At 35.8% G+C, this 14,838-nt stretch overlaps 2 protein-coding genes across 4 annotated transcripts; one reads left to right on the plus strand and one right to left on the minus strand.

The window, feature by feature from the left end:
• The first annotated feature begins 444 nt into the window (after positions 1–444).
• LOC141394656 (uncharacterized) lies at positions 445–6,642 on the plus strand. Of its 2 annotated transcripts, XM_073969415.1 has the most exons (4): positions 445–612; positions 1,110–1,201; positions 4,142–4,240; positions 4,363–6,642. In XM_073969415.1, exons 1-4 carry the CDS (start codon positions 595–597, stop codon positions 5,732–5,734), a joined length of 1,581 nt encoding a protein of 526 aa, XP_073825516.1. In that variant the 5' UTR covers positions 445–594; the 3' UTR covers positions 5,735–6,642. The 2 variants fall into 2 exon arrangements, with proteins under 2 accessions (XP_073825516.1, XP_073825517.1); XM_073969416.1 differs by lacking the exon at positions 4,142–4,240 and having other exon boundaries at positions 455–612.
• A 945-nt stretch (positions 6,643–7,587) lies between these two features.
• Positions 7,588–14,448, minus strand: LOC141393096 (probable RNA methyltransferase CG11342). Of its 2 annotated transcripts, none has more exons than XM_073966045.1 (2): positions 13,182–13,206; positions 7,588–8,495 (listed from the first exon to the last, which is right to left on the minus strand). In XM_073966045.1, the coding sequence occupies exons 1-2, from the start codon at positions 13,189–13,191 to the stop codon at positions 7,810–7,812; spliced, it is 696 nt and encodes a 231-aa protein (XP_073822146.1). In that variant the 5' UTR covers positions 13,192–13,206; the 3' UTR covers positions 7,588–7,809. The 2 variants fall into 2 exon arrangements, with proteins under 2 accessions (XP_073822146.1, XP_073822147.1); XM_073966046.1 differs by lacking the exon at positions 13,182–13,206 and adding an exon at positions 14,277–14,448 and having other exon boundaries at positions 7,592–8,495.
• Positions 14,449–14,838: the final 390 nt, after the last annotated feature.

The following is a 14,838-nucleotide window of genomic DNA, read 5'->3' on the forward strand; positions in this document are numbered from 1 at the left end:
GACCTAGGAACCCTGGATTTCATGAAATTGATTCAATGAAACCATCTATTGTGACCAAGGACAAATTCATACTAGTGTGGACCGGGACTATGTCATCTGGCGGCAGAGCTATGGATGCCTAAATTATTACGAATATAGACGAACGAACAAAAATTAGTTTCAAAAACTGGGGGTAAGCATAGCATTTTGCTTTTTATTTATTTGTATTACTATTGTATGGCCTGTTCCCGTACTTTATAAAGTGGTAAAAGTCGTAAAAGTTGTAAAAGTCGTAAACGATTTTCATATAAATTTTGTGTACGGGAACGCAAAATGTGTAAAAGTGGTAAAAATTGTAAAAACTTTTTAGTTCTGGAACACAGCTGTAGTTTTATTCTTTAATTGGCTATAATAGGGTAATATTTTGTGATTTCATATATTTTTTGTCAATATTTTCATTTCGATGAATCACCCTGTTATTGCCAACCCAACACAATCACTTCAGCTGTCAATTTTTTTACAACGCTGTTACCTACGCTGTTTTTTGACAACTGTACAATATTATAATTTTCACAGAATAATTTAGAAAATCACAAGATATTTCATTAAAATACCATGAATTCAGCCACAAAAGTAAGTTTCTTTTATTGGAAATGGCCAAAAAATCTCGTCCGGAACAATGGACAGCCGAAAATCTCATAAAACATTTTGTGCGGGAAACTCGGTTCATGTCACACACCACAACACCAAAACAACTCTCGCTCGGCAAAGTGTCAGATCGGTCTGAATTCCTTAGGGCGGTCAAGAGGAAAGAACGACAAAGATTTGTTTGCAAACAAACGAATTTGTTTAATAAAAAAACCTACCATCCATACCAGGAAGCTACGCCATAGCCCCAAAGCTTCTGCGTAAATTACTACAGCCGAGAATGAGTTGCACAGATTTTGTGGGCCAAACTCTTCTGCAAACTAAAGACGGACAGACATACATCTTCTGTATAAGTTTTGTTTACAACCAAGGAAGAGATTTGATTTGCATACCAGTTGTTTTGGTTTATTTTGATAACGAATTTGTTTCGATTTGTTTACATGAAATGTTGTTTTTGTTTTATCATTTTCATCATTTTGTAGGTGGGTGAAATATTCACTGCTGCTGGTCAGGCTTTTAGTCGCTTAGGAGATTTAACAATGCAATTACATCCAAATGCAGAATCACCAGCGGGGTATGTATAATTTTTAATATTTTTATTAAATAGATGTTTAAATTTGTGTTTATACATATATCTGAAACATGTATTTATGTATCAAATCAATCATTTCAAAAATTATATAAAGTCAAGCAATATATTAGAGACTAATAATAATGCAGATAGTAAAAGAAATCTTAATGAAATGAATCTGCGTATAAAAAATCCAGTGGAATAAACACAATTTTCCGTTTCGTTATAACTTCGTTATAAATTTTAATTGCGATCAAATGTAATTAATAAATATACGTACATATTGCACTATTTTTATCCACAAAACAAAGAAATTTAAACCTTCGTTGCGTTTTAAAACTGTATTTTGAGAAATTAGAAAATTAAAAAAAAAACAACGATATTTTCCAGTCATTAAGGAAGGAACAGAAATAATAAATCACAACAGAATATACAGTTAGATTACGAATGTATTGGAAAGACCAAAATTGCAAGACATTTTATACTAATTGTTCGTTTATGGCAACAATATTCGGACTGGATTCGGTTCGATCTTAAATTTGTGTCAGAGGTTGGTCTTGCATTGCTGATCACGCCAATTTATATATGATTTTCCGGAAGTATATACTTCCTGAGATATAGTGTCCGAAAGTTCTCCTAGCTGACAGCTATTTCACTCGGAGACCTTGAGGTCCATTGTGCTCATACAGAGGAAAATAAATGTCGTGGAAAGAAGGAAAAATATATATAACAGAGATATAAGAGAAATATTAAAGATTTTAGGTGTGGAGAAGAGAGAGAGATTTTATGGTACATTTTGTTCTCGCTGAAGCCACTTCAAACCCTAGGCCATTTCATCGTTTATTTCTTTTCCTTCGATGTTGCTATGACCAGGGACGGGACCCAACACAAAGGTAACGATTGATTTTTGACACAGATTTGATAGAATGGGACGGACCTAAGTGATTTAAGGACAGCTTGAATATCCACATAGATAGTCACCGGTCCAGCTATGTCCCTTTTCATGTTACTTACCATCACTGCTACTTTTTTGATTGCAATCTCAGCTTGAGAGACACTGAAATTTTCGTTTTTGATTATGTTAACAGCTGGCGGAAAAATCTAAAATTTTTACCACAGGTAGATCTCCTCGTCATCATTTACAAAAATAGTTCTTCGGGGAAGACATACTTCCCGAGATATGGGCCCCTGAAGTTCCGAAAATTCCCTTGTTTACTTGGAAACAAATTTACAATTTAGATTTTCAGATTTTTCCGCCAGCTGTGAGAACAATTAATTTGTTCCAGATCCAATGAATGACCTGTCGTTTTAACTCTTTTCAATGGAATCCTTGCGTGAATATAGGGCAGTATACCTCTCTTTCCACGTCCTTTAAATTCATTTTTCACGTTAATTGGTGGTCCAGGACAATGCCGAGGTATTTGGCTTCTAAAGAGAGCTCTAGTGTGACTCCATTAAGCATTGGTAGGATGGTTTTTCTCATGTTCGTAAACAGAACCTGCTCTGTCTTAGATTACTGACCATTGACCATCTGTAGGTTGACTAGAGCTAATCCCGCTCATCGTTATGGCAACGTCGTCAGAATAAGCCATCATTTTTATTGGTAGTTTATCGAGTTCCTTAAGTTTTCATTTGTTACCAGAAGTCACAGTAGAGGCGATGGTTACAGACATCCGAATGGAACGCTTACCGATATTTGTGTGGATTATCCTGCTGCTGAGCATTCTGCCAATCCAATTGATCAGTGTAGAGGAAACACCTAAGTTAGAGAGTACATTGGGGATAAATCCAAACCTAACGTACTTAAAGGCACCTTCTATGTCAGGGAAGGCTGCTTGCTATCTAGCTGGCTTTGGCCAATTTCGTTCATTGAGCGAATCAATTTACTTTCATTCCGTTCACTGCTATTTGGCTCATTTTCGTTCAATTGAAATCTCAGAAACGAGATGATCAAATGAACTATAATGTATCATTCATTTAATTGTATATGATTCCGTTCGTTCTTTTCACGTAATCATTCCTTTTAGCCTGTTCCTTCCTGAATGACACAACTCTACTGCTAACATATAGTTTGAAGCTTCCATATTCCTCTTGATAAAACACACGTCCGCATTCAGTGCAGTCTTCATCGATTTGCCTTTGATATAGGCAGTACTTGAAAGCCTGACCCTGATTCCAAGGTCCAGCAGCTTCTCGAAGCATTTCAATAGAAATGAAGATAGGCTGATATTTTGAACTTTACGAAAATATGTTAATCGAAATAACCAATCTTTGAATGGACCCAACCAACCACGTACTCCCTGAAAGTTATGTTCACTAGCCATTTTATTAAAAATGCAAAGTGATGTTCGGGTAGTCCTTGCTCTTAAGCGAACGTTTTTGACGTTTGTGGGTCAGGTACCAGAAGGAGTTTTTGTTGTTGTTGTAGCAGCATCTATGCTGGGTTGGCAGTCGCTGGCCAATCCGGTACATAAGAACCCGCTGCCGTGGGATTGACCAGAAGGAGTTGTCCTGTATGGTTTATTTTCGAGCTTATACATACATATACATGTGTAAGTAATATAAGGATTTACAAAGTTTGATACCAATAAGTTATTCCTTTGAGAAGTTATCGTGCCTACCAGTTCGACGGAAGGACATGGCTATTCATCTGCAAATTGTCTGAAACCACCGTCTTAGCTAGAAAGAGTGCCCGAGTAAGTGATATTCAAAATCAAAAATTATCTCTGTATTTTTAGAGGCATACGCTAAGTACCTAAAACTATATACGTAAATTTAAATAAATACACATTTCAGATATATGTATAATAAAGATTTTATAAAAAAAGTACATTAAAATATATAAAAAAAAAACTAATTCATATTTTTTGTTCTCTCGCTATGTCCGTCCATCATTCCACAATACTTTCTTGTTGATATACACACACCCCTGCAACCTTTCAGAAAATGGACTGATGAAGAAATTGATATGCTGCATGCATCAATAATACGATTCTCAGATGATTTAAATAAAATCAGTTTAAGCATAAAGAATAGGACAGTGTAAGTTGAACAAACAAGACCAATAACCTCTCACCGGGATATAGCGAGAGGGCACTTATTGCTTAGAATTATAACAAGAAAAACGACTAACCCCCGATTTTCTCCATCTTTTATTGTTTTAGGACGCAAATCAGACAGGCATTAAAGAAGAAAGCATTCGAAGATGCCGGTATACCAGCGAAACAAGTTCCAATGCAACAAATTCAGCATGTTGTACAGACAGTACAACAAATACCGCAAACAACGACGTTAACGGCGCATCAACATCAGACACAGCAGCAGCAACAACATACGGCGACATTGCAGCAGATACAACAGCCAACTCATCAGATTTTGAAACATATTGTGCAGCAGCAACATTCGACGTCACAGCAGCAACAGCAAACGGTTATTGCAACGGGTGTCCTAAATACACAACAGCAGCAGCAGCAACAACATCATCAGACGCAGCAACAGCATCATCAAACGACAACGCAACCCCAAACGGTGCACATACAAAATATACAACATATTGTACCTTTACAACAATTATTACACCAACAGCAACAATCATCCACAACCTCAACACCCACACAAATCTTACAAACAGCTCCCAAGCAAATTATAATTCAAGCATCGCCCCACAGTGCTACCTCGCTGGGTGGCGGTGGCAGTGGTGGTGCTAGTAGCGCAGCCAATGTTGTGACCTTGAATAATGTGACAACAGCAAATTCACCTCAGTTGACCCAGCCACAAATAGTCCATTTACAACCGCAACAATTTCAACAGTTGCAGCAAGCCCAAGCGCAACAAACACATATTTTGCAACCCTCACACGGGAGCACTGCACCAACAACTGTGACAATGCAGCAGTTCCAGCAGATACAAGCCTCCAAGGGTATTTTAACAGTGCAACAGCATCTTCAGCAACAACAACCACATCAAGCGACGACAGTTGCTACATCCACAGTGGTCACCGTTAACAATGCTGTCATAACAAATGTAGCAGCAACAACTCCATCCCCAGCAGTTACCACATTGAACACAAATATAGCCAATGCATTATCTACCCCGCCTGCAGCTTCAACGGTGACAGTAACCGAGAATATTGTTTTACAGCAACCTACCACCACGAACTCTGGCGTTGGTGGTGGGGCTCAGGTTGTAAGTGGAACAATGTCATTACCCCCGGCTGGCCATAATGTCGCCGTTACCACAAATGCAATATCTTCCACGGCGGTTACCAATAATTTGGTAACAAACTCTTCAAATGCTGCATTAGTTACCCAGTCAACCACAATAGTATCACCTGGTTCAACATCAGTAGTTCCCAGTCCCAATACCACCTTGGCGGCTGCCACCACAGCAACCAGTGTGGCATTAAAATCATCTGGTCCAGATGTTACAATGACCTTAAATCGCATCAATACAGCGGAACATGAAGTCGATGTGGAGGAATGTTTGCCCAGTGAGATTGTGAAGTTGGATTTTGCGGGTGAGGAGGTGGCTGGGTGAAATTTTACTTCAAAATGTATAAGTGTATTAGAAAGCCGATCAACAACATCGTCGCCACCGCCGACAACCCTATCGTTATCCTCCTCCACAGTTGGCGCCACATCAACGTTTCAAGAATCACCATCAGCACCAGTAGTAATATCCAATCAACAGCATCAAAAAGAACATCAAGAATCGCAACGACATTGTTTGAATCAACATCCAGAACGTCATTTATCATCATCTGTGGATACTTTAGAATTAGGCAATGTTATGCAGCATAACGTTGTAGTTACAGATATCGAAGAGGACGAAGTTGTAGATGGCCCAGATGTTATTGATGAAGAAGATTTCTATTTTTGAAAAGAAAAAACTCCGTTCTTTACTCCCTCATCTCGTTGACCTTGAATTACTTCCCAAATAACAAAAGATAATCTGCTTCCCAATTATTTTTCAAAAAAATAACAAAAAAACACTGTTAATATTTTATAAAAATTGTTCTCATAAAGTATGTGTACTTTTAAATGGAAATTATAACAAAAACAACAACAAGAACGTCATAAGATTTATTCATTTAAACAAATATTTAGTTTTCTCTTTGAATTATATATTTTTTTAGTTTTCCGCGTTTTTTTATTTTCTTTTTCACCACAAAACACCTTCCCCTCCCCCGCCCCAAATGGACTTTTTTCTTTTGATTTCGACTTATATTCTACTTTTTAATTATTATTAAACAATACGTTTATTTCTAATGAAAATCATTTAAAACAAGTTACATATTTAAGAAAAAAATGATAATTAAAATATATTAAAATTAACAGAGAGAAAAAATGGTTAAAAATTAAGAGAAACAAATGTGTTTTAGGATCTTTAATTAGTGTATAAAATGTACAAATTAATAAACAAAACAAAAAATGTAAACAAAAAAATGATTGTTTTTAATTATAAGAATGTTTTTAGCCCCTTCCAAATTTACACGAGGTCTCGCTTCAACGACTGAAAAGCAAAAATAATCTCCATCATCGAAATTGAACTGAGGCGTTCAAGGCCAGACGCTACTTGTGCCAGCGTCCTTGCGAAAATAAAACCCCTGCAAACATTCGCTTGCATACGTAGGGAAATGAACAATTCCTGTCAAGCTGCAAATTACCGAATATATTAGCTCTTCAGTTAAAAATTAATCTATCGTGTCATACATCACTTAATATTCACTTCATCCCAATCATCCCCAACAATAAACAATAACCAATTTTCTGCAATCATCAAGCGGATACAGCCTCATGATTGTAAAATCCCCGTGAGTTTTGCCTTACTGCCGTTACAACTTAAAGGAGAAAGTGAAACTTCTAACGGGGAGTTATTATTCATTATTGGGCTGATAGCTTCGCATTTGTTAAGTATTACGGCGTTATGAAACACAATACTTCAGACCCTACTCTTTGCATCTTGTTTGTTTTGCTGAATGCCAGACAATAGATGCATATGATAGGATGGGCCCCACCCACACCGAAGTGGTAAGTTTTTAGACACTTCAAAAAAGTCCAAATATTGGCGGGCATGCGGTATTGGACCGCACTATACACTGCACCTTTTCAATTGTCCTGCCAAAACTACTCAACTAACTCCAGAAGCTTTCTGGTTAAAAGCTATCCAAACAACCGTATTCGTAGACCTGGAGGAATCTGATAACCCCTCTGGACTTCAAGAACCAAATTTCTGTTATAATCATCTCAGTACGCAATTGAAGAGCTTCTCTATATCTTTTTCAAGAATCCAGTTATTGCCTGATGGCCTGCTTAATCACTCCCACTACTTACCACTTTCACATTACAAAATTAATTTCAATAGTTGATTGAGCTTGTAGTTTCACTGGTCGATACGAATAATTTTGTACACATTCTGCAAAACCTTTCATTCCATTCTTTTTAAATCGAATCCGCAGCAGTAGTCCTCACAAAAAAGAGAACTGTGCTGGGTCAGAGTCGAAGCAAACATATTTCGACTCCGAAGTCCCGGTGGCCGATCAGATTTTCTATTTCGTTTCTTAGATAATTCCAAAGTAAAAAGTAATTCCAATTTCTTTTAAATCCCCTTTATTATCGATAAAAACAAATTTTTCTTTTCCATTTTGTTGGACAAGACTCGTATACTTTTCTCCGTTGTAGTGTATCCTCAAGATAATTTTGTATTTCATTTTCCACTTGAGAACGCCATTTTAAATCCAGAAATAGAGGAAATACTTCTCCCGATTTCTTCAGTCTCCTTTCGGCAGTTTGATAACATTTCCATGGTTGTGGTTCTACCACATATAATTCGGCTAGAGAAGATAGCTTGCGTAGAAATTCTTGAAGGCCAGCATCGTGATGATTTAAATGTATCCACATTGTTATGGAAAAACAACACACCGCATCGAATTTGGAACGTTGATGACGTGTTAAATATTCAGTGATCTTTTGGAAGGCTTCATTGTCCATAACGTCAACACAATCAAATGATATTGAATCACTTTCATTTTCGGCTTTAGCTCTTTTAATAAGGGCGCCATCGATATCGACTCCATATATAAGAATTTTACGTTGAGGTAATAAATCGCAAAGATATTTATGTAAAAGTTGGGTAAATACACCAGAATTGCAGCCTACATCCAGGACAAGATAGGGGATGTTTTGTGTCTTATCATCGTCTGGAGACCAATATTCGGTGGGCAGTAGTTTAAGGCGTTCCTCTGCAGAATTAAATTGATAGTAATTTATGAAGTTTCCAAATTGCACAGCCCCTGGATCTGTGAAGGATTAAAATACAAATTAAGTATTGAAATTTTTGAATGATCCAAGAAAATTTAAACGGATATAGGTAATTTGTTTTTGTTTTGAGCGCACATGCAACACGCTATTAATAAGGTAAAGTCATGAAAGCCAATAATATTGGTATGATTTTAAACCTTGTCAAGACTAGATTCTAAAAATCATAAGTTTAAACCTGACTTAAGGGGTTAAGGCCACTTGCAAATTTTACAAAATTAAATTTTTTGGGCTCATTTTAAAGTACAGGTAGAAGAGAATAGGTTGCAAAAAATTTAGAAATTGTATTTTTGAAAGCGGTGCCCACTGTAGCTCGAAATCGGATGATCCGATCTTCATATGTTTTGGTGGGATTATTATACATATAAAAAGTCCTTAAGCGAGAGAATTAAAAAATTGACATACCTATTTATGGGGAAAAAACTATCAATTTTTTTTAGTAACAATCGAAATTTTGGCTTTGACAGTTCATCATTGAAAAAGAATTAATTAATTCCGTTTCGCTCATTAGATTCCTAATGATCACACAAGAACTTATGCTGATCGGTTTAAGCACCGCAAACTGCTTTATTAAAACAGTGTTTCGTAGGCCGCAATTTGTCAGAACACTGTGCTATATTTTTCAACAAAAAAATTCCGAAAGTAGCTCAAGCTGTGAGCTTAAAGTAGTGCGATTCTAATTTTTTTTTTTGAGTTACCGACAAAAATCGTTCAAATAAAAACGCAAAGTTTTGAATGAAAAGTTCAAATAAAAGTTGGCAAATCTCTTGCTATTGGTAGAAATTTACGACTACTTTTTTGTTTTCTTCGCTAACTTAGGGGTAGTTTACACTATATGTAAATGTCATATGACATGAAATTTTCCATCGCTATATATTCGCTAATATGTGCAATATTGGAGATTTTCCTTACTCCATTTACTCTCTGCGTCCACACCAGCAAACACGTAAAAAAACTACGTATCCACATTGCCTCCGTGGGTAAATATGGAATGTTTTTATTTCGTGTCATATGACACTGATAGATAGTGTAAACTACCTCTTACCGAAAAATATCGTTAATTACCAAAATTATAAACATTTTAATTTTACCGATTTTTTCGGTAAAAATATGTTAGAGAATCGCACTACAGATGAAATAGTTGAATGTTTGGAATGGATTCGATCGATCATCGGATTTTTTTAATTTGAATTTTTTTTCTAAGTAGCCCTTCTTTAGGCCGGATTTTAAGACTTTCTCTTATGGACAGGAGCAAATCTAGGGCATGGGAACAAAATAATATATCATTGGAATAACTACAAAAAATACACCGTTAGCCGAGACGCCTTCCTGTCCGTAGGAGAAAGTCTTAAATTCCCGGCCGAAGTCAAAAGCAAGGGAGAGAAGGGAGATATATCTCGGGAAGTGTGAACTTCCTGTCCATGATACATACATACAGTATCGGCCAAAACTAAAGCACCCCCTCAGTAAATTTTTTTGAAATGATAATTTTTTTATGAAAACTAAATTATAAATTTATTTTTTATTTTTCTTTTTATTTATTTATATCTTTAAAATTGAAAAATGCAAAAATAACGAGATCAGAATTTAATAAACAAAAGTTGAAATTCAAAAAACATTTTAGGTCGCAAATATAAGCGGACAAAACTAAAGCACCCCCCCCCCCCCCCCCATTTGAGGTACAGCAAAAACTATTGAAATCAATATTTCGTTGCTTATCCTGTATTCTGGATGACACAATCACATCTTTTAGGCATAAAGGATACTAAATTATTAATTATTGCTGGCGAAATAATAGGTTTTCGGAAAATTTAGCTTAAATCCTCAAAATACTGAAAATCGGAAGTTTCCGTTATATGGGGGCTACACCCAAACGTGAACCCAGGTCCACGATTTTTGGTGGATATGTTTTGTGACCACTAAGAACCCTAAGTACCAAATTACAGCTAATTTAGTAGGAAAATGTGGCTTAAATATCCGAAATACCGAAGATCGGAAGGTATCGTTATAAGGGGGCTATACCAAAACATTAGCCGATATTGTTCATATTCATCCAAAAATGATGATGGGTTCACGTTTGGGTGTAGCCCCCATATAACGGAAACTTCCGATTTTCAGTATTTTGAGGATTTAAGCTAAATTTTCCGAAAACCGATTATTTCGCCTGCAATAATTAATAATTTAGTATCCTTTATGCCTAAAAGATGTGATTGTGTCATCCAGAATAGAGGATAAGCAACGAAATATTGATTTCAATAGTTTTTGCTGTACCTCAAATGGGGGGGGGGGGGGGGGGGGGGGGGGGGGGGGGGGGGGTGCTTTAGTTTTGTCCGCTTATATTTGCGACCTAAAATGTTTTTTGAATTGTAACTTTTGTTTATTAAATTCTGATCTCCTTATTTTTGTATTTTTCAGTTATAAAGATACTAGCTGACCCGGTCCGCGTTGCTGGCCCGTTGTTTGGGTTCTCTGTGTAAACTTTAGTTATCTGTCCAGTATTGATGTCAATGTTTTGACATAAATTCCATGTAATGGTATCTCCCAAATTTAAGATATAAAATCTCTTTTATTATACCCTTCACCATAAATGGACAGTTTAAAGCGCTTTGTGACCCACATATAATGGTCGGTGCAGGTCAATTAACATTGCTATATATTGGTTTGTTGGTCTCGGTTGGGGTCATAAATATTACTGCAGAGAATTGTCAGTATAGGTCCACGTTTTGATATACATAGCTCCCATAGAACGGTACCGGCTGATTTTCACTATTTTTTTAGGATTTAACATCATTATCACACCAAAATGGCTGTAATCTGGTTTAAATATAATTTAAAGATGAGAGCATAAATATTCGGATCGACCGAAAGACACGCCTTTTTCTTTGCGCTCGGTATGCAGCAGCTATAGGTTCACGTTTTGATATATCTCCCAAAAAACAGTACCTCCCGATTTTCGATAGTTCGGAGATATAGCCACTGTTGGGGGTTGTAAACAGTCTTGCAGCAAATTTTCAGTATACGTCCTCGTTTTGATATACATAGGTCCCATAGAACGGTGGCGACTAATTTTCGCTATTTTTGGTGGATTTAACCTCATTCAGCCCGATCGAACGTAACGCCTTTTTTCTTCGCGCTCTATTTTACCACTATTGCATGGTAAAATACCCCTCAGCGAAATGTATGTTCCTGGCATTTATGTATGGCACCATTTATATAATTCATAGAAATTACTTCTATAAACTATAAACTGAAATCAATGCTCATGAAGTTTCACTTCCCACATTTTGAGATTTTATCCGTAATTGTAATATTTTCAAACATCGGACACTATCGCGGTATTCTGATTCTAATGATGATATTGTTTTGTATATCAATAACTTTGTCTGATGTCCAATCATTTTTCTGGAATTTCGGTGACATCTCAAGTTATCGGGATTTCACTGTATTCCAAAATGTGGAGTTGATCGAGCTATCCCACTTATTGTTAAGTGTTCAGGGTTTGTAGCGTTTTTTATGCACACTTACAAAATTATGTATATTATCAGAAATAATAAATGTTTGAACATTTTGTGATGACCATGATATTTCACTTTCGCGAAGACCATTCAGGGTCAAGACAGTATTACTATAGTATTGCAAACAATCTGTAAACAATACGTTCAAAAATATCATGGACTTCAGATTTTTTTTTTTTAAATTTTGAAGGAGAACCTCCTGTCACTACCTCCGGCCGCTACCACTTGTTCAAGCTAGTGTTTATATCATTTTTGTGTCACGCTTACTAAAATTATGTATATTAATTGAAATAATACATTTTTGAAAACTTTGTGATGACCGCGATTTCAGATTTTATTAAAAACATTGTAGGGGAGGACCACCGGTCACTACTCTTAGTCGTATAAAAACAGCTTACGAACGTTCTAATTAATTGAAATAATACATTTTTGAAAATTTTGGGATGACCGCGATATTTCACTTCCGCGAAGACCATTCAGGGTCAAGACAGTAATTACCATAGCATTGCAAAAAAACAATATATTAAAAAGTATCTTCGCGGTTTTCTTAAAAAATGTGGGGAGGACCACCGGTCACTACACTTAGCGGGTTAAATAAATAGATTACGACCTATTCTCAGACCTAAAAACTTCACATACAAAATTTTATAAGATTTCCCAATCGATTTTTCGGAATTACTTTATCGTGACATCTCAAGTTATCGGGATTTTACTGTATTCCAAAATATGGCGTTGACCGCGTTATCCCACACATAGAAGCCAGTGTTACTAAAATTTGCTATACTATCTGAAATAGTACATCTTTGAATAATTTAGGATGACCGCGATATTTCACTTCCGCGACGACCATTTAAGAAAATATATAGCCTATTTTCACCACCGGTGTTCCCAGTACATTATCGGAAATTTTCCAAAAAATCTATTCAGCCGTTTTTGAGTCTTTTCGTTTTTGAATAATTTGGAATGACCGCGATATTTCACTTCCGCGACGACCATTCAAGAAAATATATAGCCTATTTTCACCACCGGTGTTCCCTGTACATTATCTGAAATTTTCAAGAAAATCTGTTCAGCCGTTTTTGAGTCTATTCGGAACATACAAACATACAAACATAGTAACATACACACATTGTCTTTTATATATTACCCAACCTTTACACATGCCAGTGACAGTTCGAAAAAACCAATACATACACAATATTTTACTACCACAATTACATTTTTTGAATTGTCGACTCCACTGGCACTAGATTTTTCATGCCAGCAAAATTTTGAGCTGGCTGCCAATGATATGTCGAAAATGAAAAAAGAGTTGCCGAGACTATTTTTTAATCCATGTACATTTTTGTTTCTTTTAAGAATGCAAAGATTTAATGCATATTTTCAAAAAGATTAGGAAACACAAATAATACGTCTCGGTAGCTGCAATATATTAGTGGTTAGTAAAGACATAATTTTGATGTTTTTCATGCAAATATAGGTTGATAAATAATTTCCCCTCTGAGATTATACAATATTGAAAAGGCGGCAATACCAGATTCATTATGTTTATGATTGAAAACAATCTTTTTAAAACGAAATAAAATAAAAAGTAATAAAATATGTTGTGAATTGTGTTTTAAATCTGAAATATAATGCACTTTTGTGTGTTAATGCGCCTTAAAATAATTAATAATTAATTTTGAAATTGAACTTGCACTGGCATGTGTAAACACACAAGAAAACTGCATGCCAGTCGAACACTTTTTCGGCATTTTCGAGTATAATACATGTACTCAATTGGCACCAATTCACTGGCATGTGTAACTGAAGCGTTAGATAAATAAATAAAAAGAAAAATAAAAAATAAATTTATAATATAGTTTCCATAAAAAAATTATCATTTCAAAAAAATTTACTGAGGGGGTGCTTTAGTTTTGGCCGATACTGTATGTATATTGGCGAGATCAGCACTGCTCCAAAAATCTTCTAAAAAAGTTTGGTAGATTTCTTGTAAAAAAATGCATGAATAATGGCTTTTTTGTGCTGAAGTGGACAAAACCTCTTAAGCCTACAAAAGTTTCTTCTGGTAATTTAGATAAGTGTAGCAATGGTACAGCGAAAACGAATGGATCCTCCAAGTCCAATAAACTCCTAAAGGTTACAAGGTTTGTGTTGTTCCCTTGCGTACCAAGAAGCCAATCAGGAAGAAACACCAAGACTTTCTCTAGATTATGTTTCATGTTTTTTATGTTAAAAAACACATACCTCTATTCCGAAATTCCATGTTAAATGCTTAGGGAATGCACGTTTCGTTTTGTTTAGAATTAGGATGGAATGAAAGAAAATATAAATTTCTTCTTCTTAATTCTAGAGTTGTGTAGTTCCGGAACGAACTAGTTCCAAGTAACTATTCCGGACAAGGAACTATTGGAACTATATCCGGCTCTTGTATTTATGTAGTTCATATAGTTCCAGTCGTGCATAAATTTCCTTTCATTTGTATAATTCATTTTCTTCATTTAATTCCATGTGATTTCCAAACTCACTTCGATTACTTAATCATTCAGATGCGGCCACATTGGTAAACGTAAATCACATCCTCGTTACATCGCTATTCAATTCAACCACCAAAAGATGAAAACAAAAAAAGAACGAATTTAAAAACGTTCCAAAAATTCAAATAACGAGCACAAAAGAGAAACGATGATGAAACATGAAAACAAAGCAAAATGGCCGATAGATGCTTTTGTTGACGAATGAGGCCGACTGGCTCTAAAGGGGTGAGTACATAAGCTGCCTTGCCTGCTTAGCTTGCTTGCTTCTGATA

Source organism: Musca autumnalis, unplaced genomic scaffold (genome assembly GCF_047663935.1).
Source record: "Musca autumnalis isolate F117 unplaced genomic scaffold, ASM4766393v1 scaffold_2, whole genome shotgun sequence".
Lineage (NCBI taxonomy): Eukaryota > Metazoa > Arthropoda > Insecta > Diptera > Muscidae > Musca > Musca autumnalis.

Excerpts from the sequence above, each read along its gene's own strand:
- LOC141394656 (XM_073969415.1), top strand. Across the intron at positions 1,202-4,141 it reads AATGCAGAATCACCAGCGGG|AAAATGGACTGATGAAGAAA; the intron begins GTATGTATAATT and ends GCAACCTTTCAG. Across the intron at positions 4,241-4,362 it reads AGCATAAAGAATAGGACAGT|GACGCAAATCAGACAGGCAT; the intron begins GTAAGTTGAACA and ends TTATTGTTTTAG.